This window comes from Leguminivora glycinivorella, chromosome 17 (assembly GCF_023078275.1).
Source record: "Leguminivora glycinivorella isolate SPB_JAAS2020 chromosome 17, LegGlyc_1.1, whole genome shotgun sequence".
Classification (NCBI taxonomy): domain Eukaryota; kingdom Metazoa; phylum Arthropoda; class Insecta; order Lepidoptera; family Tortricidae; genus Leguminivora; species Leguminivora glycinivorella.
In genome coordinates, this window is record NC_062987.1 from 12,611,426 (window position 1) to 12,637,819 (window position 26,394).

Here is a 26,394-nt window from a genome sequence, read left to right on the forward strand (position 1 = left end):
AATTTGACAAACCAGCAACGATGTGCAACGGTTCATTTAATGGCGTCTGTACTTGACTTGAGGCATTCACTTCGTGTTTATCTAAAAAATATTTATTAAAACTAACTGTAAATGGTATAAATATCTTAAAATTAATAATATTCCAGAGCAAAATAGCACATTAATATCTTGAAATTATTAAGTATTATTGAAACAGTTTACAAATCAAAGCATGATTGAAATTTTAATGCTGGCAATATCTTGAGTACGGACTCGATGAAATGAAACATTGCGTACAATATTAATTAAGAACGATTTATTCAATGACCGTTTAATTATAGAGCCTTAAACATTAAAATTGAGGCAAAAATGCTAAAACGTTATCAAAACTATAATTATCCCAATAACTGAATGTAACAAGAAAAATTAGAGTACTCTTCTACTTTGGTGGTACGCTTTCAGGCAAAGAGATGTCTCTAGTCAAGTTATTGTTCAAGTATCAATCAAAGCAATCGGCACGTAATTACTGGAAAATAGGTACTCTGATTTAAACGCATACTGCGAGCAAGTACATTAATAATATCATATGCACGAATACTTTGTCATTTTATTATCCTATAACCCTAATCGAGTATGTTTGGGCAAACTCTATAGAACAGTGTGGAGTGGATTACATTATTTTAAGATATAAGTAATTTATTTGGAAAGACGTCTAGCAAGGTTAAAATTAAAATTGCTTGTTCTTTGTTTCTTATGTTATGTTTGATGTTCATTTGTTATTATTCTCTGCATCTGTTCCAAATAACTCTTTAATCTGATAAATTAGTTAATAACACCCAGCAGATAGGTAAGTATAAGTTAGGTATTTAATTTAGGTGAGAATTATAGAGGTTGCAAGCGCGAAGGACTGATTCCAGAATGTTAAGGAAAGCTCTTATAAATTTGTAAATTTATTTAATGACGTTATAGTTCTTAGGCCAATCTTTATATAAGTGTGGGAAAAGTGAAATCGACCCCCGCTCCTGATTGTACAATCCTCCTGATGCAGCTTTAGGCTACCTACTCATTCCATTTACGGGAACGCAGTGAGATTGGTAGCCACCTTCACGGTCGTTTGCGTCTGGCCGCTGTACACATATGGCCAACGGTTCCACCAACCCCCTTGGCCAAGCGTGTAGAGGGCTACTTGGTCGTAAGTTGGCAGTTGGCGGTTACGCTTGCCGGCCAACCGATTGGTGTCGGTTTTTTGTCCACACATCAAATGACCCCTGTACACACATGGCCAACGGCTCCACCAACCCCCTTGGCCAAGCGTGTAGAGGGCTACTTGGCCGTAAGTTGGCAGTTGGCGCTTGCGCTTGCCGGCCAACCGATTGGTGTCGGTTTTTTGTCCACACATCAAAGGATCTTGGCGCCAATGGCCAACTGCGTTTACACGTTGGCGCTTCATTCAGTTGGTCGTCAGCCGTCAGAGAGGACGGTAGTGAAATATTTACGAAAATAATAAGTTTATCTATGTCAATAATAGTGTAGATTTTAGGAAATAAAATAACCTTGCAAATGTTTAATGTATTTCCTAAAAAAGATAAATGTTCTTATCATAATATTAAAAAAATTGTTAATATTTCAAATAATTTAATTTTACTACGGGGTTATTATTTTTTAATCAAATTTTTCTGTCAACGTCTATGATCTAGAATTTCCTAGACTTTTCCATTCCACGTCCATCTTTCATGAAGAGCCAATGCCAAGTGATTGGTTCGCCAATGTGTAAACAGCGGCTCTTATCTTGGCCAAGGGGTTTCACAAAGGGTTGGTGGAACCGTTAGCCATATGTGGACAGCGGCCAAAAGGATCTTGGCGACAATGGCCAACAGCGTTTACACGTTGGCGCTTCATTCAGTTGGTCGTCAGCCGTCAGAGAGGACAGTAGTGAAATATTTACGAAAATAATAAGTTTATCTATGCCAATAATAGTGTAGATTTGAGGAAATAAAATAACCTTGCAAATGTTTAATGTATTTCCTAAAAAAGATAAATGTTCTTATCAGAATATTCAAAAAATTGTTAATATTTCAAATAATTTAATTTTACTACGGGGTTATTATTTTTAATCAAATTTTTCTGACAACGTCTATGACCTAGATTTTCCTAGACTTTTCCATTCCACGTCCATCTTTCATGAAGAGCCAATGCCAAGTGATTGGTTCGCCAATGTGTAAACAGCGGCTCTTATCTTGGCCAAGGGGTTTCACAAAGGGTTGGTGGAACCGTTGGCCATATGTGTACAGCGGCCATGAATCAAAGAATATAATACTCTCTGATGGCCGCTGTACACATGTGGCCAACGTTTCCACCAACGCTTGGTGGAACCCCTTGGCCAAGCGTGTAGAGGGCTACTTGGCCGTATGTTGGCAGTTGGCGCTAGCGCTGGCCGGCCAACCGATTGGTGTCGGTTTTTGTCCACACATCAAATAGCCGCTGTACACATATGGCCAACGGTTCCACCAACCCCCTTGGCCAAGCGTGTAGAGGGCTACTTGGACGTAAGTTGGCAGTTGGCGCTTGCGCTGGCCGGCCAACCGATTGGTGTCGGTTTTTTGTCCACACATCAAAGGATCTTGGCGCCAATGGCCAACTGCGTTTACACGTTGGCGCTTCATTCAGTTTGTCGTCAGCCGTCAGAGAGGACAGTAGTGAAATATTTACGAAAATAATAAGTTTATCTATGCCAATAATAGTGTTGATTTTAGGAAATAAAATAACCTTGCAAATGTTTAATGTATTGCCTAAAAAAGATAAATGTGCTTATCAGAATATTCAAAAAATTGTTAATATTTCAAATAATTTTATTTTACTACGGGGTTATTATTTTTTAATCAAATTTTGCTGACAACGTTAATGACTTAGATTAGAATGTCCTAGCCTTTTTCATCCCACGTCCATCTTTCATGAAGAGCCAATGCCAAGTGATTGGTTCGCCAATGTGTAAACAGCGGCTCTTATCTTGGCCACCAAGGGTTGGTTGGTGGAACCGTTGGCCATATGTGTACAGCGGCCAAAAGGATCTTGGCGCCAATGGCCAACTGCGTTTACATGTTGGCGCTTCATTCTGTTTGTCGTCAGCCGTCAGAGAGGACAGTAATGAAATATTTATGAAAATAACTAGCTTTTACCCGCGGCTTCGCCCGCGTAATAAAAGTATTCATTAAGATTTTCATTTGGATCCGTAGGGGCCGTAGGTTTCTCTGTAGGTATATTTATCTGCGATTATTTCGATTGCACATAATACTTTTGCTTGCAATGATTGTAGAAATATTACACATCGACCACAGCGTAGGTAATTCTATATACGCTGGGGAAACCTTTATAAACATCCCACATAGCCCGTATTTCGACACTATGATCGGTGGGTAAAAAGTACTTTTTTCTATTATCCCTTACAATTTTTTACATTTTGCTTATACTTATCGCAAACGTAATCTTCAAGCAAGCAAACAACGATCGTCTTAGAGCACATTGATTGTAAGAGACCGCCGACCGATTATCCGTATCCCGCTAACGATACCCATATTATCCGTATCCGTATCCGTATCGCTATCGCTATCGCTATCGCTTTCGCTATCGCTATCGCTATCGCTATCCCTATCGCTATCCCTATCGCTATCCCTATCGATATCCCTATCCCTATCCCTATCCCTTATCAAGATGTTTAATGATATTACACTTTAAGGTCTCGCGCTTTGTACACATATTTAAAGTCACATACAGGTCGAACGCGATTAATTAACATTATTTTTACCTTTTTTCCCAACGTTTCGGCCAGGTTGCACTGGCCGTGGTCGCGGAAGACTGACGTCCCAGCAAAATGTCACCAGAGATGTAAACAACACAAAACTACCCGATATTAATTTATATAAATGTTCGGGGTAGACAAATAAATATAATCTACCCGCTTTTAGTTAATGTTTATTTCCCACCATGTTTATTTTAAAGGTAAAAATAATGTTAATTAATCGCGTTCGACCTGTATGTGACTTTAAATATATGTTTAATGATTTCTTATCAAGTGCTAAAATATAAAGTTTCATGGTTTTATTATTTAAAATTAAGAAATCCCATACAAACTTTCAACCTCTTTTTCAACCCCTTCATCCCTTTTTTCGAAATAAAAAGTAGCCTATGTTCTGTCTCAGGGTCTAAAGATTGTCTGTTCCAAATTTCATCAAAATCGGTTGCGTGGTTTAAGCGGGAAAGCGTAACAGACAGACAGACAGACAGACAGACAGACAGACAGACAGACAGAGTTACTTTCGCATTTATAATATTAGTATGGATAAGTTTATCTATGCCAATAATAGTGTTGATTTTAGGAAATAAAATAACCTTGCAAATGTTTAATGTATTGCCTAAAAAAGATAAATGTGCTTATCAGAATATTCAAAAAATTCTTAATAATTTTACTACGGGGTTATTATTTTTTAATCAAATTTTGCTGACAACGTAAATGACCTAGAATTTCCTTTTCCATTCCACGTCCATCTTTCATGAAGAGCCAATGCCAAGTGATTGGTTCGCCAATGTGTAAACAGCGGCTCTTATGGCCACTGTACACATGTGGCCAACGGTTCCACCAACCCTTGGTGGAACCCCTTGGCCAAGACAAGAGCCGCAGTCTACACATTGGCGAACTAATCACTTGGCGTTGGCTCTTCATGAAAGATGGACGTGGAATAGAAAAGGCTAGGAAATTCTTGGTCATATACGTTGTCAGCAGAATTTGATTAAAAAATAATAACCCCGTAGTAAAATTAAATTATTTGAAATATTAACAATTTTTTGAATATTCTGTTAAGCACATTTATCTTTTATAGGCAACAGATTAAACATTTGCAAGGTTATTTTATTTCCTAAAATCAACACTATTATTGGCATAGATAAACTTATTATTTTCATAAATATTTCATTACTGTCCTCTCTGACGGCTGACGACAAACAGAATGAAGCGCCAACGTGTAAACGCAGTTGGCCATTGGCGCCAAGATCCTTTGATGTGTGGACAAAAAAACCGACACTAATCGGTTGGCCGGCCAGCGCTAGCGGCAACTGCCAACATACGGCCAAGTAGCCCTCTACACGCTTGGCCAAGGGGTTCCACCAAGGGTTCGTGGACCGTTGGCCACATGTGTACAGCGGTCATTATCTTGGCCAAGGGGTTCCACGTTCCACCAAGGGTTGGTGGAACCATTAGCCACATGTGTACAGCGGCCATGAAGTCAAAAACCGACACCAATCGGTTGGCCAGCCAGCGCAAGCGCCAACTGCCAACATACGGCCAAGTAGCCCTCTACACGCTTGGCCAAGTAGCCCTCTACACGCTTGGCCAAGGGGTTCCACCAAGGGTTGGTGGAACCGTTGGCCACATGTGTACAGCGGCCATCAGGCATGGTCAGTGGTCAGGTTTATTTTAAGTATTTAGTAACTGTTATAGTATTTAGTATATGTTAATATTATGGCCCCTGTACACACATGGCCAACGGTTCCACCAGCCCTTTGTGAAACCCCTTGGCCAAGATAAGAGCCGCTGTTTACACATTGGCGAACCAATCACTTGGCATTGGCTCTTCATGAAAGATGGACGTGGAATGAAAAAATCTAGGAAATTCTTGGTCCTACGTTGTCAGAAAAAAAATATTAAAAAATAATAACCCCGTAGTAAAATTAAATTATTTGCAATATTAACAATTTTTTGAATATTCTGATAAGAACATTTATCTTTTTTAGGAAATACATTAAACATTTGCAAGGTTATTTAATTTCCTAAAATCTACACTATTATTGGCATAGATAAACTTATTATTTTCGTAAATATATCACTACTGTCCTCTCTGACGGCTGACGACCAACTGAATGAAGCGCCAACGTGTAAACGCAGTTGGCCATTGGCGCCAAGATCCTTTGATGTGTGGACAAAAAACCGACACGAATCGGTTGGCCGGCAAGCGCAAGCGCCAACTGCCAACTTACGGCCAAGTAGCCCTCTACACACATGGCCAAGGGGGTTGGTGGAACTGTTGGCCATGTGTGTACAGCGGCCATTAGCTGTTATTAAATTTTATTATTTAATATGCTCTTGATCTCTAAATATACGGCAACGATCAACAATTTTAATTACCTACGGAATCGTTGATTCAAAGAACTTTTATTTCTTTTCTCCAGAAAAATCATTTACAGGTTTGTCACAGGTTTGCAGCAATGAACGGGTTAGGGTGCGCGCACACGGGCGACAAAGTTGCTAGGCGACTTTCGCATTTGTATGAAAAGTTGCGTCGCCTCGTGTGCGCACCTTCATACTAGCCCATAGACCGAGCGACGGAGACAAAACAGTTTTGTCTCCCGTCTGTGGGGGCCCTTAAAGATATTGATAGTCATTTCGAAACTTTAATGTTACCGAACGAAACTGCTGCGTCGTTAAAATTCTTGCAACGAAGCGAAAGCAATTTCAGTTTCAGAACGCGTGGCCATTTGACAGATGATGAGGTGTTTGAGAATATTTTTTGCCATTCTTTCCAACACGTTTAAAGAATGTTATCAAAATAGATAACGATGCTGTATTATCATTCGACTAGCAGCTCGTGAAGTCGTGCTGGCGATAACAATTGCATTATAATAATAAGTTTTGGTTAGAAATGCGCGTTCCTTGACGGTACGGCTCGCCGTTTTTGGAGTCGTGTGTTTCGTTTATTTCTGTAAAGGGCGCGCAAATATTATGTATGTTATATAACGAATGTTGTTAGTTTATCGCGAGTGAATTAATTTGTGTAAGATGAGGGTGGTGGCATTGGTGAGCGGCGGGAAGGACAGCTGTTACAACATGATGCAGTGTGTAGGCGCCGGGCATACGCTCGTGGCCCTGGCGAACCTCCAGCCGCAACACAAAGGTTAACACGTAGCTACTCGATATAGACGCATGTGTCGTGTGTCACATTCTCTAGGAGCTTGTTGATTGTGGCAACAGATCATGTTAACTCTTTGCTGATAAGAGAATTGATGAGTTAATTGTTAATTAATTATTGTCATTTTGTTATGTAGTTAAAACACACACTCAATATGCCGTATTATCATGCAGTAAATATTATTTAAATATTAGTAAATATTATTGGTATAAATTACTTTATTTCATTTCATTTTTTTTTTTCAAATCATAATTACACCCATTTTATTAATGGAAGCAATGAATCGAGTTAGAAAGTCATTTTTTATACACATACAATAGAAAAGAAATACAAAAAGTATAATAATTAAAAGTACAGGTGAACAACCTGTTCTTACTTTTTATCTACTCAGAATATATCCCCAAAAAAAAAGTAGTCTTAGACTTGACTTTTGAAGATCTTGTTGTTTCAACTCCAAGTTGCTCCTCACTTACTTTTGTATTCTAACACAGTGGCCCATTTTCATACAACATACATACAAATCAATATATGAAATGAAATGTACAATTATATATTTTAATTTTCAAAATGTCTTGTATTGTGTAAAACAATTAACATATTAATATTATTATTTAATTTTCAGATGAGCTGGATAGCTACATGTACCAAACGGTGGGCCATCAGGGTATTGACCTCTACGCAGAGGCCATGGGCTTGCCGCTGTACCGGGAGGTGATATCTGGCACAGCGGTGGACCAGGGCAAGAACTACAAGCCCACAGATGATGATGAGGTCGAGGATATGTACAGGCTGCTTGCTAGAATCAAGGTAAGGGTTTACAGTTGATACATAGGTCATAGACAATTCCTTAGACCAGTGGCAGGCAAACTTTTTTTTTTAGAAGAATTTTAGAGGTGGGCCAGATTTACACCAAAAATGCATTTTGACTGCAGTGCTGGCCATATCACATTATTTTGAAGGACCAGTGGCGGGCAGGAGACAATCCAGATTTGGCCTGTGGGCCGTACTTTGCCCACCACTGCCTTAAGACTATTAATTTGCTAATGCATGAAGCACTTTGTCTCAAATGGCATTAGTAATATAGTAGACTGAGGGGCCAATTAATCATCAATCTGTCCAGTTTACCTGTCATTCCAGTACAGGGGGGTTACCATAACCTAAAGCCGTTCAGTTTAGGTTAAGAGAGAGGGACGGAGCTATGTAACTGCTATAGCTGTGTTCCTTTCTTTCAACCTAAACTGAACGTCTTTAGTATGACATGGTGAACCTAATAGATTGTGTAGTAAATTGAGAATCACACTGCTTTTTAGCCACTAGGATATAACAGATCATAGGCCACTATTGTGTCAGACCATTTCGAGCAGTTACTACATTGACCACTTGTGGCATGTTACAATAAGATTTTTTTATATAAAAATTTGCATTTTCAGTTAATATACTGAACAAACAGATGCAGAGAAAGCCCTGTGTTTAGAAGTTTGAATGCAATGGTGCTAAGCCAATATTGCTAACTGACTAATCTACATTTAAGTCTTGTAATTACAAGTTTTGAAAAAACATACCTATGTATGTATCTATTTTTATTATACGTCTTGTGTAGATGGCAAAACTTGTCTCATTTTTGTGTATTGTATTCAATTCCATCTGGACACTTACAGGTTACACAAACAAAAATATCTCAACATCTTTTATGCACATGAGTCTCATGACATCTTGAGCCTCTCTCAGATATTTTTGTGGTTACAAATGAAATAAATCTATTACAGATTTAACTTGATATTAGAACATGACGAAATAATCAACAAAGTCTTGCTAACAAAAAGATGGCATTGTAAATTATTGTTCTACATTTTTAAAGCCAATGACCAGAAAACTGTTTGCCTTCTCAACTAATCAATGTATGTCTTGTTATCTTGCTGAAAGTTAAATATTAGCCTTGTACATATTCCATGTTGTGAAACAGAAAACTGTTAATACCTAGTCACTATGTCATACATACATATGTGTGTTGTGTGTATACAATAGTCAATATACATATCTTTGCAATGCAACACATACCTTTGTGGTCCCTCATACAAAGTCATGCACCTATAGTGAATGTGTTAAACATATAGGATACATTATATAGGATAGTGGAGTATATATATAGGAAAGTGGAGTAGTTGACGAGATGGAGAGTAACATAGGCTACTTTTTGTCTCTGTCTAACCCCTCACTTCCCTAAATTGGATGTATGTATGGAGCATTCCGCCATTTTAGAGTTTAACGCAAGTGAAGCCGTGGTTCTAAGTTAGTTTTTTTTTTGTAAAATTATAAGTGAAACTAGAACAACCTAATTGACTGACTAACTATTTCTAACATTTATATTTGTCTATCAAATATTTAACATTAGATGTAGGTATAATATAATTGTATATGTTCTGTTTCATATACTTGTTTGTCCAAATTAATATTTGGGACAGACAGATATCAATATTATCATGAACAAGTTCTGATACTCTTTATTTTAGGCCAATTGCAATGCTTATAAAACGGTTATTAATTTATTATGTCTGTAACAATAAGATAAACATTATGCTTCAACCATTTGTACCTATTTATATATTTTTTTAAATAAAAAAATAGAGTTAATTAACAATGCTCTTGCTGAATGGCCCCATACATTATTTTTTCAATATGACAATCACTATCAGCAACATAACTAATCATAGGTATACCTTATCTCCTAGTAGTAAGGTTCAATAAGGACAATACACAAGTGTATCATGCACTTGAAACAACATTGAATATGTTATGTTTACAAAACAGCAACTTATCTCACATAATAAATCAGCGCTTATGATAACTACCTTATTAACGTGACGTTATCTATGAAAAGGGACCTTATTGTCTATGTCGCTTCCGTCATTATTATTTGATAGCTTTACTGCTTTTTTCTACTCCCGAACTGTTATTCGTCATTTACAGGGTTGTGCATAGATCTTTAAAACCCTACATAAATGTCTATTCCCCAAAGCCAGCGTAAGCAGGCTTTCCGCGCATGCGCGCAGTATCGAAAAAACGGAAAACGCTTTGTTTGGCTCTGTAACCATGGCAACGCATTGTTATAACGATACTGCGCGCGTGCGCGGGAAGGCTTTGGGCAGCTGAGCTGACAGTGCAAACCTTTGCGTCAAAATACAGGAAACAGTATGAATTACACGAAAGTTATTCAAGAAAACTATTAAAAACTAAGTGCATGGTCGTAGAAAAAGTATTGTATGCAACGGTATTTAACTGAGACAAAAAATACTCGTGGCGTCTTAATAACAATTTTCGGCTTCGCCTCAAATTGTTACCCACGCCACTCGTCTTTTTTGACCTCCTTTAAACGCCTGTTGCATAAAATACTATAGTAGATACAACGCGAGACGGTACGGCGTGGCGTAAGCGCCATAAACAATTAAGTACCTTTTCAGAGATAATGCCAATTATGCTGCTACTATTTATTATGTGACGTCATTTGTAATCGTGTAATCAATTTCAGAGCGAGATGGCAATAGAAGCAGTTGCAGTTGGGGCCATTTTGTCGGATTACCAAAGAGTTAGAGTAGAAAATGTGTAAGTTTAATACTTTTGATAGTATACAAATTGTGGGAAAGTTACTTCCAAGCTTATTAAATTGCTATTTACTATAAGATTCTTAGATATCTACTTACATGACCCAGCAGTGCCCAGACAGACGAAATGCTTTTCTGTATGTTTTTCAACCCCCAACGTAAAAACGAGGGGGGGTTATAAGTTTGACGTGTCTGTCTGTCTGTGTGTGTGTTTGTCTGTGGCATCATAGCTACCGAACGGATGGACCGATTTAGATTTAGTTTTTTTTTCTTAGCCATGTTTCATGAAAATCGGTCCACTATTCTGGGGGTTTTTTTCAAAGTTTTGTTTTTGTGGTTAGGTTAGATATACACCGTGTTTCACTTAACACTAAAAACCTGAAAACTGTTTGTTCAGAATCGAGAGTAGAATCGATTGAGCTATATCTTGATGGGGGTAATATTTTTATTTTTAATTTGTATTATTAGTTATTGTTTACGTGCCCATTCTACAAATTTGTAATACAACATTGTGCATATCATATTGTTAGAGGTTGTATACCTTTTTCAGTATTTAAGGGTATGAATACTGGCTGGTTACTTGGACGATTATTTTTTCCGCTACGAGATAGACGTTGTGCGTCAGTTTAATTTTAAAGTTTATCATAAGTCATAACAAATTGAACTCGTACCTAATTACAACCATGTCATTTTGAATTTTAGGTTTAAATTTGCTTACTGAGTCACCTGTCCTATTTGAAGTTTACTGTGACACAGGTTAAAGTGCTTTACATTGACATAGCTGTCTATTGGTAAACCTTATGTCGTTGCAGTAACGTACACAATTAAACAGTTTGAAGGTTTATGATGGTAGCTAGCAATTATTTTATTGAGTGTAGAGTTAAAAGCCGAGTAGAGCTGCACAGAAAATTTAAAACTCAATTTAAAAAAATAATAATCGTCAGATTAAAAAATGAACATTCTAGATACGTTTAAAAAAATAAAAATCAGTTGGGGTGTCTGAGGTTTTGAGTGATACCGGAAACACCGTGTATAATATATATTGAACTATTGACTATACACATTTATGTAAGTAATTAAGTATATAGGCGACAAAAACTGAAGTCATGTTACATGTGTAGGCAATAGAATAAAAAAGAAATGTTATTGTTTTTCAGGTGCCGAAGGTTAGGTCTAGTCTCACTCGCCTATTTATGGCGAAGGAACCAAAAAGAACTTTTACAGGAAATGATAACTAGCAATGTTGAAGCTATTATAATAAAGGTTTGTTTACTCCATTTATTAACAAATACCATACTTTTCTGAAATATGTACGTAATGTTATGGAATTCGTATCCATCGACTCATGGCCAATTGTGTAAGTTGTGTCTTTTTGTGATTTCACAAATTATTAATATCCCGGCCAAGACTGCGAGCAGCATCGCTACGCAAATGCAGCGTACGATGACGCTGTAAGCGGTCAATGGCTTTTAAAGGAGACTATAGACTATAGCCCGAGTTGGCGGTAGGACCACAGAATATATAATAGTACAAGTACAGAAGGCCCACTGCTTTAATGTTCACAAAATTCCGCCTTTTTAAATGCCTACAAAATTTTTACAAAGAAACCAGCCGCACGTGCGCAGCATCGGATGATAGGGTTGCCTATGAATTAAAACGAATTAATTACTCAGATAAAATTTTATACTATTATATTTAAGTCTTGAGTACTTTCTAGGTATACAGTATTTTGGTTTAAGTTCCAATTCCAACATCACAAGCCTTATTGAACTTTTCCGTGGGACTTAATCAATAGTAGATCTGTGTAAGAATACTAAGAATGTCCTATGGTACATATTTTATTCATGATGTCTATTTAACTTAGCATTGTTAGCCATTCCACACGCGGACATCGCATATGAACCTTAAAAAAAAACTCGCTACGTAAAATAACAATAGAAAGTGCGAACGTGCGTTCCGTGAGAACGCGCGCCACCCCTGATTAGGCCGCGAACTCGCGGCCGCCGGCATGTACTTGTAGCGCGGCGATAGAATCGCCGAGTGAGCCGCCCCGGTAGGACTCAGGACACTTGTATTAGCTTCAATTGTTTTGACATGCACGCTGCACGCTCCGGCCCGCTGCACGCCCAATATGAGCGTGCACTCAGGCGTTACGCCCCACATTCACGGTACGATTCATCGCTTCGATCGATCGGATAGATATCGTGGCTATTGGTCGAGCCATACACGAAGTAATTTATCGTTGCGATCGATCGTCTACTCGAACGAAACGCAATAATAAAGTCAGTAGGTAAGAATGAGATAAAAATCGAATCGTTGCTCGCAAGCGTCCATACACTTTCGATCCATCGTTGCGACATTCATGATTGCATGGGATTTTGTTACGATGTCCGATATTTATTTTATTTATTTATTTATCGTATGCAATCAAGTAAATCGTTAACGATATTGACATACACTGTCGATACGATAGGTCGTTTCGATTAACATGTTGCGACGGATCGTGCAGATATATCGTACCGTGAATGGGGGGCTTTACACTAAGGCAGCGTCCCCACTTAGGCGTCGCGTGTCTCGCGGCGCGCAACGGACGTCTCCGCCACGCCGCCTTAATGTAATTCAAAAAACGTCTCCTCAGTACATTTTGTATAGGAAGGACGTAAGACGCGCCCCAGGCGGCGTGGCGCGCGCCGCTGGAGTGGGGACGCTGCCTAACAGTACAAACAGCAACACCTTTAACTAACCATCGGTAGACTTTATGTCGGTAGACTTTATATTACATTTTTTTTTTTTTTTTCAATTTATTTGGGACAACAAACAGTAACACACAAGGCTCTAATAGAGAATTACAGTGTTAACAATTTGACCAACAACAAGGATTACAAATGTATACAGCGCAAGGTAACATGATATTGAATTAAAGGTTAACAATGGAAATAGTACAAAGGGGAATACACTAAGATTACAAATGTACAGCAATAATAAGTTTGAATAGCTTGCAAATTCTTCCGTCTCTGTCCGTAGGTGGCCTGCCTCGGGCTGGACCCGAACATACACCTAGGCATGTCGATCCGCGACATCCAGCCGCACCTACTGCTGATGCAGGAGAAGTACGGCCTGAACGTGTGCGGCGAGGGGGGAGAGTATGAAACGTTTACGCTTGACTGTCCATTGTTTAAAAAGCGGCTTGTCATGTAAGTTACAGTTTTTAATACAAATATACATGGTGAAATAAAAAGGATCGTTCAAGGTCATAATGTACATTGTACAACTTTTATTATGGGACGCTGGAATGCTGAAATCGCAAAAAAAATTTTTGGCTGTTTCATTGTTGTTGATTCATGATGCCACTAATTTCTATGGAGCAGCCTATTTTTTTGCGAATTCTGCGTTGGCCCCATAATGCCATTTTGCTCTGAATGCGCTCGCATTCAACTACGCTATCAAAACGCCCTATTTGTGGCCGAACCTTTAACCTTAATGCCCAACTCCTGAACTTTTTCGAGAATTTTACCTTTTAAAGCATATTGCATATTGTAGCCAAATACAACTCGAGTGGCATTAGTTGCTAATCAAACTAATGTCAATATGTACTGTGACTTATCAACTTAGTCTCAAATGCCTTGTGTATTGTATTGTAGGTATCTACATTAGACATTGCATAATAAATAAAATTATGGGTACTATATATAATATTTATTTGAGGGGTAATTATGAACTCTGGGTTGTAGGTTCGAGAATTTTATTCATCTGATCCTAGAAACTCATCAGGAGGATCTATTTCAATTTACGAGCCACTTAACTAACTAACTACTTTGGTTCAGTGATCCAAACTGAATCTTGGCCTCCGAAACGAGAGATCGCCACCTGTCCCAATTCTGCGCAGCCTCTGGCCAGTCACTGACTTGAAGCCGACGCAGATCCGCCACCACACTGTCCTCCCAGCGATACCTGGGTTGACCCGCCGGACGGACGGTCGACCCAAGAACGCTCTCTTGACAGACCTAGCGTTTCCCATTCTAAGTAACCACTTATGTGTTTTTTTCTTTATACAGCGACGAAAAAGAACTAATAGTCTGTTCCGACGACTCCGTCGCCCCGGCCGGCTACCTCAACCTGAAACTACACCTCGAACCAAAAACCCAAGAAACAACCATCGAACTACCTCCCACAGTGAAAAACGCCTTAGACTACGTAAACGATCTTAGCGACACCGTCTTCAGCGACCTCAGCGACATCGAGCTGAGCGAGACGGAGCTAGAATCTATTGAGAAGTTAGAAAAAGAGGAGAAGAAAAAGCACAAAGAACTGAATCCATTGCTCAACACTCAGGATAGTGTAGATGTCGAGGATAGCGTAGAGAGTATAGGTTATAACTACGACATGCACGGGCATAGAGAGATACACCCGGTGCTGGACCACAGCTCGATATACGGGAACAGTCACGGGTGGTACTACATGGGGGGATAGTCGGGGAAGGCGTGGACACGGCCCTGGCGACGAAGGACGCTATGAAAAAACTCATTAGTAGGTAAACTTGTTCACGAGATGTATTATTTTGGTATTTCTTTTTTTTAACAAGAATTCGTAGTGTTATAACAACTTTATCACTAACTAATGGTCGCCTACACTTTTATGTCTGATACCCATTATAAATGTAAATTTGGTCAAAAGATAGTTATTTACGATTCACCTTCACACTAATAAGTAGAGTGAAATATTTGTTTTGAGACCATGCTTTCTTGTTCTAAATGTGCATGTCTATTACATCAGTTGTCTGTGGTTGTTTTGTCATTGTCCGTAAAAGTGTAATATTCAATGTTATTTCCCTGTTGCCGTACTACCTCGTCAATAAGAAGTGATCACATAATTGCGAAACGAACATTTTTAAGTCGTTTAACACATTTGCTGCCAGACAAAAAAATGGCTCACCACTCCATAGACCGATCGTTATCTACAGATTTAGTGCGAAAAGATTTGCCTTCGTATTATTACGGAAACGTACGAACGTGTCATGCTGTTTCAGTCAGTCTCAGTACAAGATGTAGTAGTAGTAGTAAATACTTTATTACACAGAACAAATTACAAGTACAGTGAATAATTATAATGGTTATGTACAAAGGCGAGCTTATCCCTTTAAGATGTACTGACATTGACTGAACTAGCATGACAAATACGAACATTTCCGAAAAAATACGAAGGAAACCCTTTTCGCACTACATTTGTACTTATTAACCACCCTCTTGTACAGCGATAACCCGTTCAGTGGGTTATCCAGCATCTGACCAGGAAGCAAATATTTTAATAACGAAAACCAACCAATTTATGGCCAAACTTTCGATAAAATTATATTCCAATGGCCAAAGCTAATTCCAAAATTAATTTCAGACCTCCTAACCTCGCAAGACATGCGTCTCGAAGACGTATGCTCCGTGAACATATACATGAGAGATATGGGCGACTATGCGGCCTTGAACGAAGTATATGAGGATGCGTTTAACTTCGTCAACCCGCCGACCAGGGTGTGTGTGCAGTGCCCGCTACCTGATGACGTGGGACTTATACTGGACGCTGTAAGTATTATAACACAAGTCTAAAGCGTTGTCAATTCAATACATATTTGTGAGATATGGGCGACTATGCGACCCTGAACGAAGTGTATGTGGATGCGTTTAACTTCGTCAACCCACCGACTAGGGTGCGTGTGCAGTGCCTTCTATCTGATGACGTGGGGCTCACTGGACGCTGTAAGTATTATAACACAAGTCTAAAGCGTTGTCAATTCAATACATATTTGTGAGATATGCGGCCCTGAACGAAGCGCATGTGGACGCGTTTAACTTCGTCAACCCACCGACTAGGGTGCGTGTGCAGTGCCTTCTACCTGATGACGTGGGGCTCACTGGACGCTGTAAGTATTATAACACAAGTCAAAAGCTTTGTCAATTCAATACATATTTGTGAGATATGGGCGACTATGCGACCCTGAACGAAGTGTATGTGGATGCGTTTAACTTCGTCAACCCACCGACTAGGGTGCGTGTGCAGTGCCTTCTACCTGATGACGTGGGGCTCACTGCACGCTGTAAGTATTATAACACAAGTCTAAAGCGTTGTCAATTCAATACATATTTGTGAGATATGGGCGACTATGCGACCCTGAACGAAGCGCATGTGGACGCGTTTAACTTCGTCAACCCACCGACTAGCTAATAAAATCTTGCTTTCGATACTTGCGATTAGGTTTAGGATATAATTGAACATAAAATATAGATAAGATTTATTTTAAATGAAAGCTATACCCCATATGGGGTAAAATGCCAGTAAACATTAACTCTATAATATTGATAATGATAACCCTAATTTATTTTTGGGTTACTGAGAGTTAGCTATACATATAAAAAATACCATGATTTACATGATTTTTGTTTCTAGGTAAAGAGAATTCATTTCGACTGAGTAGCGCATAGACTCGTATACGATTCTCGCATACGTGTTTTGTTTACACGGAGACATACAAACATCAAAGGCGAGGCGATTATAGCCTCCTCCCGTGCGATATCGTACACATAGTTTACATGATACGATATTTTTTCTCGTACTTCGATAATCGTACGTTCGAGGCGAGAAACTCGTACCATCTAAATGGGGCTTAATGCTTTGTAAACATGAATATGAGAGATATAGGTGACTATGCGGCCCTGAACAAAGTATAAGTTACAGCGGGGCAAATCTCGACTGGGGGGCAATTGTAACTAATCCATTTTTTTCATTATTACACTATGATATTGAGTTCTACATGTATCCACTGAACACGTCTACCATATATAATCGGTGGACACTCTATTTAATAATGCAAACATTGTAAAACATGGAAAAAATGGACCAGTTACATTTGTCCCTCAGTCGAGATTTGCCCCACTGTACCTTATGTGGATGCGTTTGACTTCGTGAATCCACCGACCAGGGTGTGTGTGCAGTGCCCGCTACCTGATGATGTGGGGTGAAAGTGAGATATCTATGGCTTATATTGTTAATACCCCTAATCACCGATTGACAATAATTATTATATTGAGTAATTGATAATTAATCTTTTGAACGCAGGTGGCGCATAAGTCGAGCAGCCAGAACCACGAACCTGACGGGAACGCCAAGGAAAGAGTCACGATGCACGTTCAGGGCATCTCTCACTGGGCACCGGCCAACATTGGACCATACAGTCAAGCGGTTAAAGTAAGTTTTGTAGAGATAAATGTGAATTTTTAGTCGTTTAACCCTTCGAGTTTCAGCGACATTGTATGATGTTAGTAAAATATACGTAAATACATATAGATGCTTGGGACTCGAACTAGGGAATTTTGTCTATAAATAATCGAAATACCATTCCATCATAAAGATCAAACTTCTATAGACGGATTAATATTTTTAGAGCAAGGAAATTACTGTTCTATGCAACTCAGGCAATCATGCCTTTATCTAAGAACTGTATGCTTAACACACACACACACGCCATTCATTTGCGTCATAACAATGTCTGTTTCGTTCGCGATGGCGCATACGATTGGCATTATAATTTATAACCCTCTGAGTTGCTCCTCGGTTCACTTTCGGTTGGCTTTGTGAGCATTCATTTTCGGTTGGCTTTGTGAGCATTCATTAGTGAGAAATTACCTACTTTAAAAAAAATGCGGTACTGATTTGATATTTTTGTTTGATTGTCAGTTGTGATGTTGTAATTTTTGTTCAGGTGGGCGAAGTAATCGGCACATGCGGTCAAATAGCGCTCGTGCCCGGATCAATGCAACTTCTAGAAGGCGGAGCGCGGCGCCAGTGCGCGCTCGCGCTGCGACACTTAACGCGCGTCGTGCGCGCAGTCTGTCCGCGCGCACACATACGCAGCGTCGCACAGGTACGTTAAATACTGTAGTATCTATCTATAGTTACTAGATGGCAGCACCAGATGCAGCGCAGCGTGGGTATGTTAAACTGTAGTAGTATCCGTAGCTACTAGAGGGCAGAACGGCGTCAGTGTGCGCTCGCGCTGCGGCACTTAACGCGCGTCGTGCGCGCCGTTTCTCCGCGCTCACACATCCGCAGCGTCGCACAGGTACGTTAATACTGTAGTGTCTATCTATAGCTACTAGATGGCAGCACCAGATGCAGCGCAGCGTGGGTATGTTAAACTGTAGTAGTATCTGTAGCTACTAGAGGGCAGAACGGCGTCAGTGTGCGCTCGCGCTGCGGCACTTAACGCGCGTTCGTACGCGCCGTTTGCACCCACACAGCGGCGCACAGGGATGGAGCTAATAAAATCTGTAATTAATGTAACGTGTGGTAACGTAGTCTATTGTTGTCGCTGTAATCCTAGTTCCTGGGTCGAAATCTCATAATATGTTATTTTATATCGTGTTAGCAGTGTTGGGTAAAACGTAATTGAATTACAAATTGCAATTACAGAATGTAATTTCAATTATAAATTATAAATTGAAATTACAGAAATGTAATTTGTAATTGAATTACGATTTTCACTAAATTACAAAATGTAATCTGCAATTCAATTACAAATTACATTTTGTAATTTTAATTGGTAATTCATTACTTTATGAAATTACAAATTACATTCACCTAGGAAAAAGATTTTCATTGTCCTAATATAGCTTGCTACTAAGTATATTTTTGTGGGTTTGTGTTTCAATATAATATTTGGTATTAAATTAGAAACATTAAAAAAAAATAGTTATTTTTTGTCATACTTGTTTAAGTTTTTTAGTACGTATTTTAGCTCTTACATTTTACTTCGGATGTGAGCTATTAACTAATTTCAATTTTGATAGTTTGTTAGACGATAACTTGCCTCCGATATTTATGAAATTCGGGACAATCGGGACTATTACAGCTGAGGTGCACTCAGTAAAAAATATACAGACAATCTAAAATTGAAAAAAAATGTACCTAAGTATTTTTTTAAATTCCATATTAGTAATTTAAATTGTGTAGGTAATCGTAACTGTTTATTAAATAATTGTTTTAAACTACACTAATTGTTTTCCTTAACCATTCCAAGTGGGTAAATTGGGTATTTTTGTGTAAGTAATAATCAAATTTACATAACGTAATTTCGTAATTCAAATTACAAATTAATGTAATTTTAATTATAAATTACCAAGTAATTTCAATTACATTTAATTCAATTACGAACGTAATTAATTACAAGTAATTGCAATTTATATAATTTAATTTGTAATTCAATTACAAAATAATTTAATTATGCCCAACACTGCGTGTTAGTAACTCATTCTCGCTTGTAGTACTGTCAGATGGGGCATTCCACATGACGCTTACGAAATTCAATTCTTCTAATACTTCTAAAGCGATGTTGTGTCTGACAACCTTTCATGACATGAAATTGCCAGTATTTTCTCGAACTTTACGGATCTGATAGAAATAGCTGCTATATAAGGCAACAGCATATCGTAGTCGTAAGCGCCATTCTCGTGGATGCCCAAAATTCAGTTTACCTAGAATAATTGTTAGCCAAAAAACTCAATATTTTTTTTATTACTACGTCGGTGGCAAACAAGCGTACGGCCCGCCTGATGGAAAGCGGTCATCGTAACCTATGGACGCCTGCAACTCAAAGAGTGTCACATGCGCGTTGCCGCGGAGGTACTATCCCAGTTGGGCTCTGCTCTAGATTCGAGCGAGATGATATCCGCTGTGCTGTTATGCTCCGCGGAATATCATTCGCTATGCCCTACCCCCTTCTAGAGTGTGTTTCTTTTTCTAGAGTGTTTGCTACATGACTCACGGCGGCATCGCGGGCGAGGCTAGGCGGCAGCTGGAGCGGCGGACGGCCGGCGCTATAGTTCAGTACGCCGTCGTCGGCGCGTTGCCCAGGGGCGCCGCTGTGGAGTGGCACGCCTGGGCTCACACCGACAACAACCGCTTCGAATGTGAGTGTCAAACGCCTGAACAAAGAAAACTATATGCATCCTTTTCTTTATGGTGCTAGAAAAAAGGATACCTATAGTTTTCTTTGTTCTTATTTACTGACATACTTGTTTGACAGAGTATAGATATTGTATTATACAGCAGATAGTAGTAAGCTTCTTTAGGTATTTCTAGGGGCAGCAATAAAACACCGAGTTAGCTCGACCGTGTGTATTTCGGAACCGACGTTCTGAATGTACGACCACCCTCTAGTCAGCACAAGTTAGGGCTACCTCCTATTACTTATATGTATGACACGAGAGATAGAGAGAGACATCGTGTGTAGACCTTGCCTAGGAGCGCGGCTGTGGCGGGGGCACGCACCGACAACAACCGCTTCGAGTGATGAGTTACTATAGAGAGAAACATCGTGCAGTACGCCGGCGTAATCATGCCAAGATCCCGACAGTTGGGTACACAAGGATACTTACTATGCTCGCCAAAAATAGAACTCCATTCTGCCCAATCCGACCATCTGATTCATAAAATACCCACCCGATAGTCGGGTTGTCAGCAATGCATATGTTGTTACCTTTCTACTTCGCCATTTTGACAGAACTAGTGTTGCCAAGCCTAAATCGGCTCGCGCCGCGAACAGCCCTTGCCGGACGTTCAACGAAAATCGAGCCAACAAAAGAAATTTAAACCAATCACTTCGCGGGTAACGCGGAAGATAAAGAGTAGAAGGCGTAACCTACGCCTTGCATTCTGTTAGTTATTACTTAATTAAAGGGAATGAAATTTCTGTAACTACGTGTGTTTGCCATTTAATTGAAGTCTTTTATTATTTTCAGACGAAGAAACGGGCTGCAACGTGGGAGACTACAAAGTGGCGATCACGAGGCGGTGGAACTACGAGAACACTGTCTCCACTTTCGTATGCTACGTCGCAACAGGTGCGTTTAGTTCATTGCAGTTTTTGAAATTTTAGATATTAGTTTTGAAAAAGTTTTTTACAACTGCGTTGCCTTTTGAAACATGTAGCTGAGCATTTCTTTTTTTTTTGCCACTTTTATGAAGTGTGATATTTTTGAAAAAAACAAATGCTATTTCTAGTCAGAATTACTAGCTTTTTCAATCCTAGTAGTTAAAAAAATTGTCCCATACGATTTTTTCTTATTTTGTTACCATTTTCCGTACATGTTGTATGAGGTAACAAAAGAGGAAAGTAACAAAAATGTATGGAAATTCTGGGACACTTTTTGTCTCCCAGTGAGATTGAAAGTACTCGTGATTCTGAGTACAATTGACCTAAAATTCCCTAAAACAATCAAATTTTTTTTATTGGCAAAAAAAAAGAAATTCTCAGCTATTGGGTTGCCTGTGAAACCTAACATTCATTGACATTGACACACATATACTTTTGGAATGTCACGCTACTCACGCTGTTTCTTCAGCGGCTCTCAAAATTTAGAGCTCTTTAGTGGAGAAATCAGCCCCAGTGTATTATCAGTCATATCCTGAAATACATAACCTGGAAACTTCAATTACAGATGTTACGTTGTTGTGTGTTGTTGTTTTGACGACCGGTCTGGCCTAGCGGGTAGTGACCCTGCCTGCTAAGCCGCGGTCCCGGGTTCGAATCCCGGTAAAGGGCATTTATTTGTGTGATGAGCACAGATATTTGTTCCTAAGTCATGGATGTTTTCTATGTATATAAGTATTTGTATATTATATATATCGTTGTCTGAGTACCCAGTTACCCACAACACAAGCCTTCTTGAGCTTACCGTGGGGCTCAGTCAATTTGTCTAAGAATGTCCTACAATATTTATTTATTTTATTTGTTACGAAAATATCGACAAATATACCTACATTTTAAAATATTTGCCAATATTTTCGTAACATTTCCTCGGAAGACAATTCAAAAGTGTCTACTATCAAACTGAAGAGGATTAACTAAACATTGTTACAGGTTCCTCCCCCTCCACGTGCCAACTATCGTTCCCGAGCGAAGAAGCGTGCGTGTCGCACCGAGCGCGCGCCGCGCAGATGTCGACGGCCGAGATAGAAGCCGTGCTGGAATACGCGCTCAACAAGTTACTGCACGGCCGGCCCGAGCCCACTGCCGTCAAGATGAGGATATTCTACCAGGTAACGTTTGGTTGTTCTATACATGCTAGCTATCAGATGACGACGGCCGAGATAGAGGCCGTGCTGGAGTACGCGCTCAACAAGCTACTGCACGGCCGGCCGGAGCCCACTGCCGTCAAGATGAGGATATTCTACCAGGTAACGTTAGGCTAATCTATACATGATAGCTATAGTCCTTGATAGAGGAAGTTTGTGTGCCGCGCAGGTGACGGCGGCTGCGATAGAGGCCGTGCTGGAGTACGCGCTCAATAAGCTACTGCACGGCCGGCCCGAGCCCACTGCCGTCAAGATGAGGATATTCTACCAGGTAACGTTAGGCTAATCTATACATGATAGCTATAGTCCTTGATAGAGGAAGTTTGTGTGCCGCGCAGGTGACGGCGGCTGCGATAGAGGCCGTGCTGGAGTACGCGCTCAATAAGCTACTGCACGGTCGGCCCGAGCCCACTGCCGTCAAGATGAGGATATTCTACCAGGTAACGTTTGGTTATTCTATACATGCTAGCTATGAGATGTCGACGGCCGAGATAGAGGCCGTGCTGGAGTACGCGCTCAACAAGCCTGCCGGAGCATACTGCCGTCAAGATGAGGATATTCTACCAGGTAACGTTTGGTTCTTCTATACATGATAGCTGTCCTTGAGAGAGGAAGTTTGTGTGCCGCGCAGGTGACGACGCCCGCGATAGTTATGCTAGAATACGCTAAGATTAGGATATTACCAATACCAGTGGCCCATTTCTCAAAGCTGAAAGTTACAAGCGGACGTCTCTTTTCAATTTGTCATATTAGACATTGAACATTGAATAAATACCACGTGTAAATTGTAACTTCGAGAAATGGGCCCCTGGTAAGTTTTAAAAGTTCTGTAGGTTCATCCTCCACGTACCCACTTTCGTTCGCTAGTGAGGAAACGTCCAAAAATATGTGGGTGTGATGTGATTAGTAAAACGTCTCACTTTGTCGGTTACAATAAGGGCGAGATTTACTTGTATCTTTATATTGAATAAACTGACAAAGTGGCTTTATAGCAATCGACAAAGTGGAACGTTTTCCCGTGCACACTCGCATATAGTGCCGTGCTGAAATACCTACGCAAAGCTTGCCCATCTCTGGGGTACTTGTACCCCAGATTCCTATGCTCAGCCATCACCGCTTTCAAAATGATGATATTCTACCGTATATAATGAGTTTCCCAAAAATATCGACGCCGAATCGAAATAAAAAAGAATTGCAAATGGTTTGTTTTCTTTGTTTCATCATTAAAGCTTGACTAGAAATATAAGAGTATGATTATTGTCAGGAGGGCGCTGTTATTCTGATGTATGGGATGACAGTTCAGTTTAGTATGAAGATTCTAATGAAATTCCGCATTATGGCGCGTGATGGCGCGTAGTCATATATTTATTAGGGTGGATCAAAAAAACACTTTTTTGGAATTAGCAAACCTAATAGTTATCAATCAATGACCCTTAGTCTATGAAGCCTTTCTGTAAAATTTCAGCAATTTTGAAAATCTCATACAAACCTGAAAATTCAACTTTCAGATTTAAAAAAAATTTTGGATGTATTATGTTAAGTATATGTTATTGATACATATCAATATAAGAAACTACCAAAAGTTGCGAAAATAGCACCAAAAATCGCCAAAGTTCGCCTAGTTTTAGTACATTTGCCGAAATAGCCGCTAATTTACCGAAAATTTGCGATTTTTAACGCTATTTTCGCAACTTTTGGTAGTTTCTTGTAATAATATGTATCAATAATGTATACTGAACATAATACTGCCGAAAGTTTTTTTTTTATCTGAAATTTGAATTTTCAGGTTTGTATGAGATTTTCATAATTTTAAACCTAATGCGGGGACTGAAGATGTTGATTAAAAAAGCTGAAATTTTGCACAAAGGCTTCATAGACTAAGGGTCATTGATTGATAACTATTAGGTTTGCTATAAATTCCAAGTGGTTTTTTTTGATCCACCCTAATATTTATGGTCAGGCTTTACAATCATTACTAACCAACTTAACTATTTCGTGAGGAAACCGGACTGATTCCAATAAGGCCTACTTACCCTTCGGGTTGGAAGGTCCGATGGCAGTCGCTTTCGTAAAACTAGTGCCTACGCCAAATCTTGGGATTAGTTGTCAAAGCGGACCCCAGGCTCCCATGAGCCGTGGCAAATTCCGGGATCGGGAAATTCCGTGGCAAGGAGGATGATGACTAACGCTCGCCGCTGCGTTCAGTTTCTATCTATTGCGCTACGTTCAGTATGTCATAAGTCCGCGTCGTACAGCTGCGTTCGTGACCAACAAAATGGTCCCGACGGAAGACCAGCGCCGACCCTCGGGTTAGCATTTATGCTGAGTCGGGACCATTTCGTGGTAACTTATATGTTTTAATTTCTTTTTTCTACTCCCGTGTTGTTATTCGTCATTTACCGTGTCGTGCATAGATCGTTAAAACCCTACATAAAAGATGCCCGCCCCCGGCCGGCGCCCCGCGTACCCACGCATACGATATAGCTCTTACAGCATTGTTAGGTAGCCTTTAAGGGATATAGCGGGCCGCGGGGCGCCGGCCGGGGGCGGGCGGCGGCGCGGGGGAGTGCGAGCGACAGGGTGAGTGCAGAAACATTGCAGAGGACAAGTCAAAATACTTGTAGGAAACAGTGCGGATTTCACGAAAGTTATTCTAGAAAACTATTCAAAAGTAAGTGCATGGTCGTAGAAAAAGTATTGTATGCAACGGTGTTTAACTGAGTCAAAAAATACTCGTGGCGTCTTAATAACAATTTTCGGCTTCGCCTCAAATTGTTACCCACGCCACTCGTCTTTTTTGACCTCCTTTAAACGCCTGTTGCATAAAATACTATTATTTGCTGTTTCTGTTTTTTTTTACTTGTGTACTTTTTGTAGTTAGCACGAATAAATAATTGATTGATTGACTAATGAACCGTTTGAACTTGCAGGTGTGGAGCGCGCCGCCGCCGGAGCGCATCCTGGCCGCCGTGGCGGGCGTGCGGGCGCGCCGCGCCGCGCTGGCCGCCACCGCCGTGCCCGTGCTGGCGCTGCACAACGCCTTCACCTTCCTCTCCATCAGCGGCCTGCGCTTCGACGAGTGATCCACAGGTATACTGCACCCCTAGTACCAGGTGTCTTTTAGGACCGATCCAAAAGGACAGTAACCCATATCTACAATGCTGTCTACTGACAAGGATACGTCCCATATGTTAGTACCAGTGTTGTTGCAAAGGCTCGCCCTTTACAACGCCTTCACCTTCGCTATCAACGGGCTTGTACAACGCCTTCACCTTCGCTATCAGCGGGCTGCGCTTCGACGAGTGAACCTCAGGTATACTGCACGGTATTGGTTGGGAAGCTGTGGCGTGATGGCGCTGCACAATGGTGAGCGTCAGGACCCCTGGACCACTACAGATATTTGATGTTTAGTACATACTAAAATTTAGTACCTATTTGATACTATTTGGTACCTGAGTACATATATTTGGTACCTCCACTGATATCGAAAAATCGAGCGAATAAAGTTGCCAGACATTCTGACGTCAGGATGTCTGGACCATTTTTGGTTTACATAGTTCTAGACAACACTACTAATTGATATCTTAGTCAATATTTACTACCTGCCAAGAGTGGCACTGAAACTTGAGTAGTTTCATGTGCTCTGCCTACCCCTTTATGGGATACAGGCGTGATTGTATGTATGTATTTACTACCTATTTGGTACCTGTCAATATATTTTTTTCAATTTTTTTTGGCGT

General features: G+C 40.0%; 1 protein-coding gene across 1 annotated transcript in view; it reads left to right on the top strand.

The window, feature by feature from the left end:
* Nucleotides 1-6,512: 6,512 nt before the first annotated feature.
* LOC125235469 (diphthine--ammonia ligase) overlaps nucleotides 6,513-26,394 on the top strand; it is a 34,138-nt gene continuing 14,256 nt past the window's right edge. The window contains 14 exon segments of the mRNA XM_048142039.1: nucleotides 6,513-6,920; nucleotides 7,558-7,742; nucleotides 10,462-10,535; nucleotides 11,692-11,797; nucleotides 13,559-13,728; nucleotides 14,590-14,990; nucleotides 14,993-15,061; nucleotides 15,923-16,107; nucleotides 17,639-17,767; nucleotides 18,282-18,443; nucleotides 20,322-20,487; nucleotides 21,319-21,420; nucleotides 22,440-22,618; nucleotides 25,585-25,744. Coding sequence (XP_047997996.1) covers nucleotides 6,806-6,920; nucleotides 7,558-7,742; nucleotides 10,462-10,535; nucleotides 11,692-11,797; nucleotides 13,559-13,728; nucleotides 14,590-14,990; nucleotides 14,993-15,061; nucleotides 15,923-16,107; nucleotides 17,639-17,767; nucleotides 18,282-18,443; nucleotides 20,322-20,487; nucleotides 21,319-21,420; nucleotides 22,440-22,618; nucleotides 25,585-25,737 — 2,196 coding nt within the window. The 5' untranslated portion in view covers nucleotides 6,513-6,805 and the 3' untranslated portion in view covers nucleotides 25,738-25,744.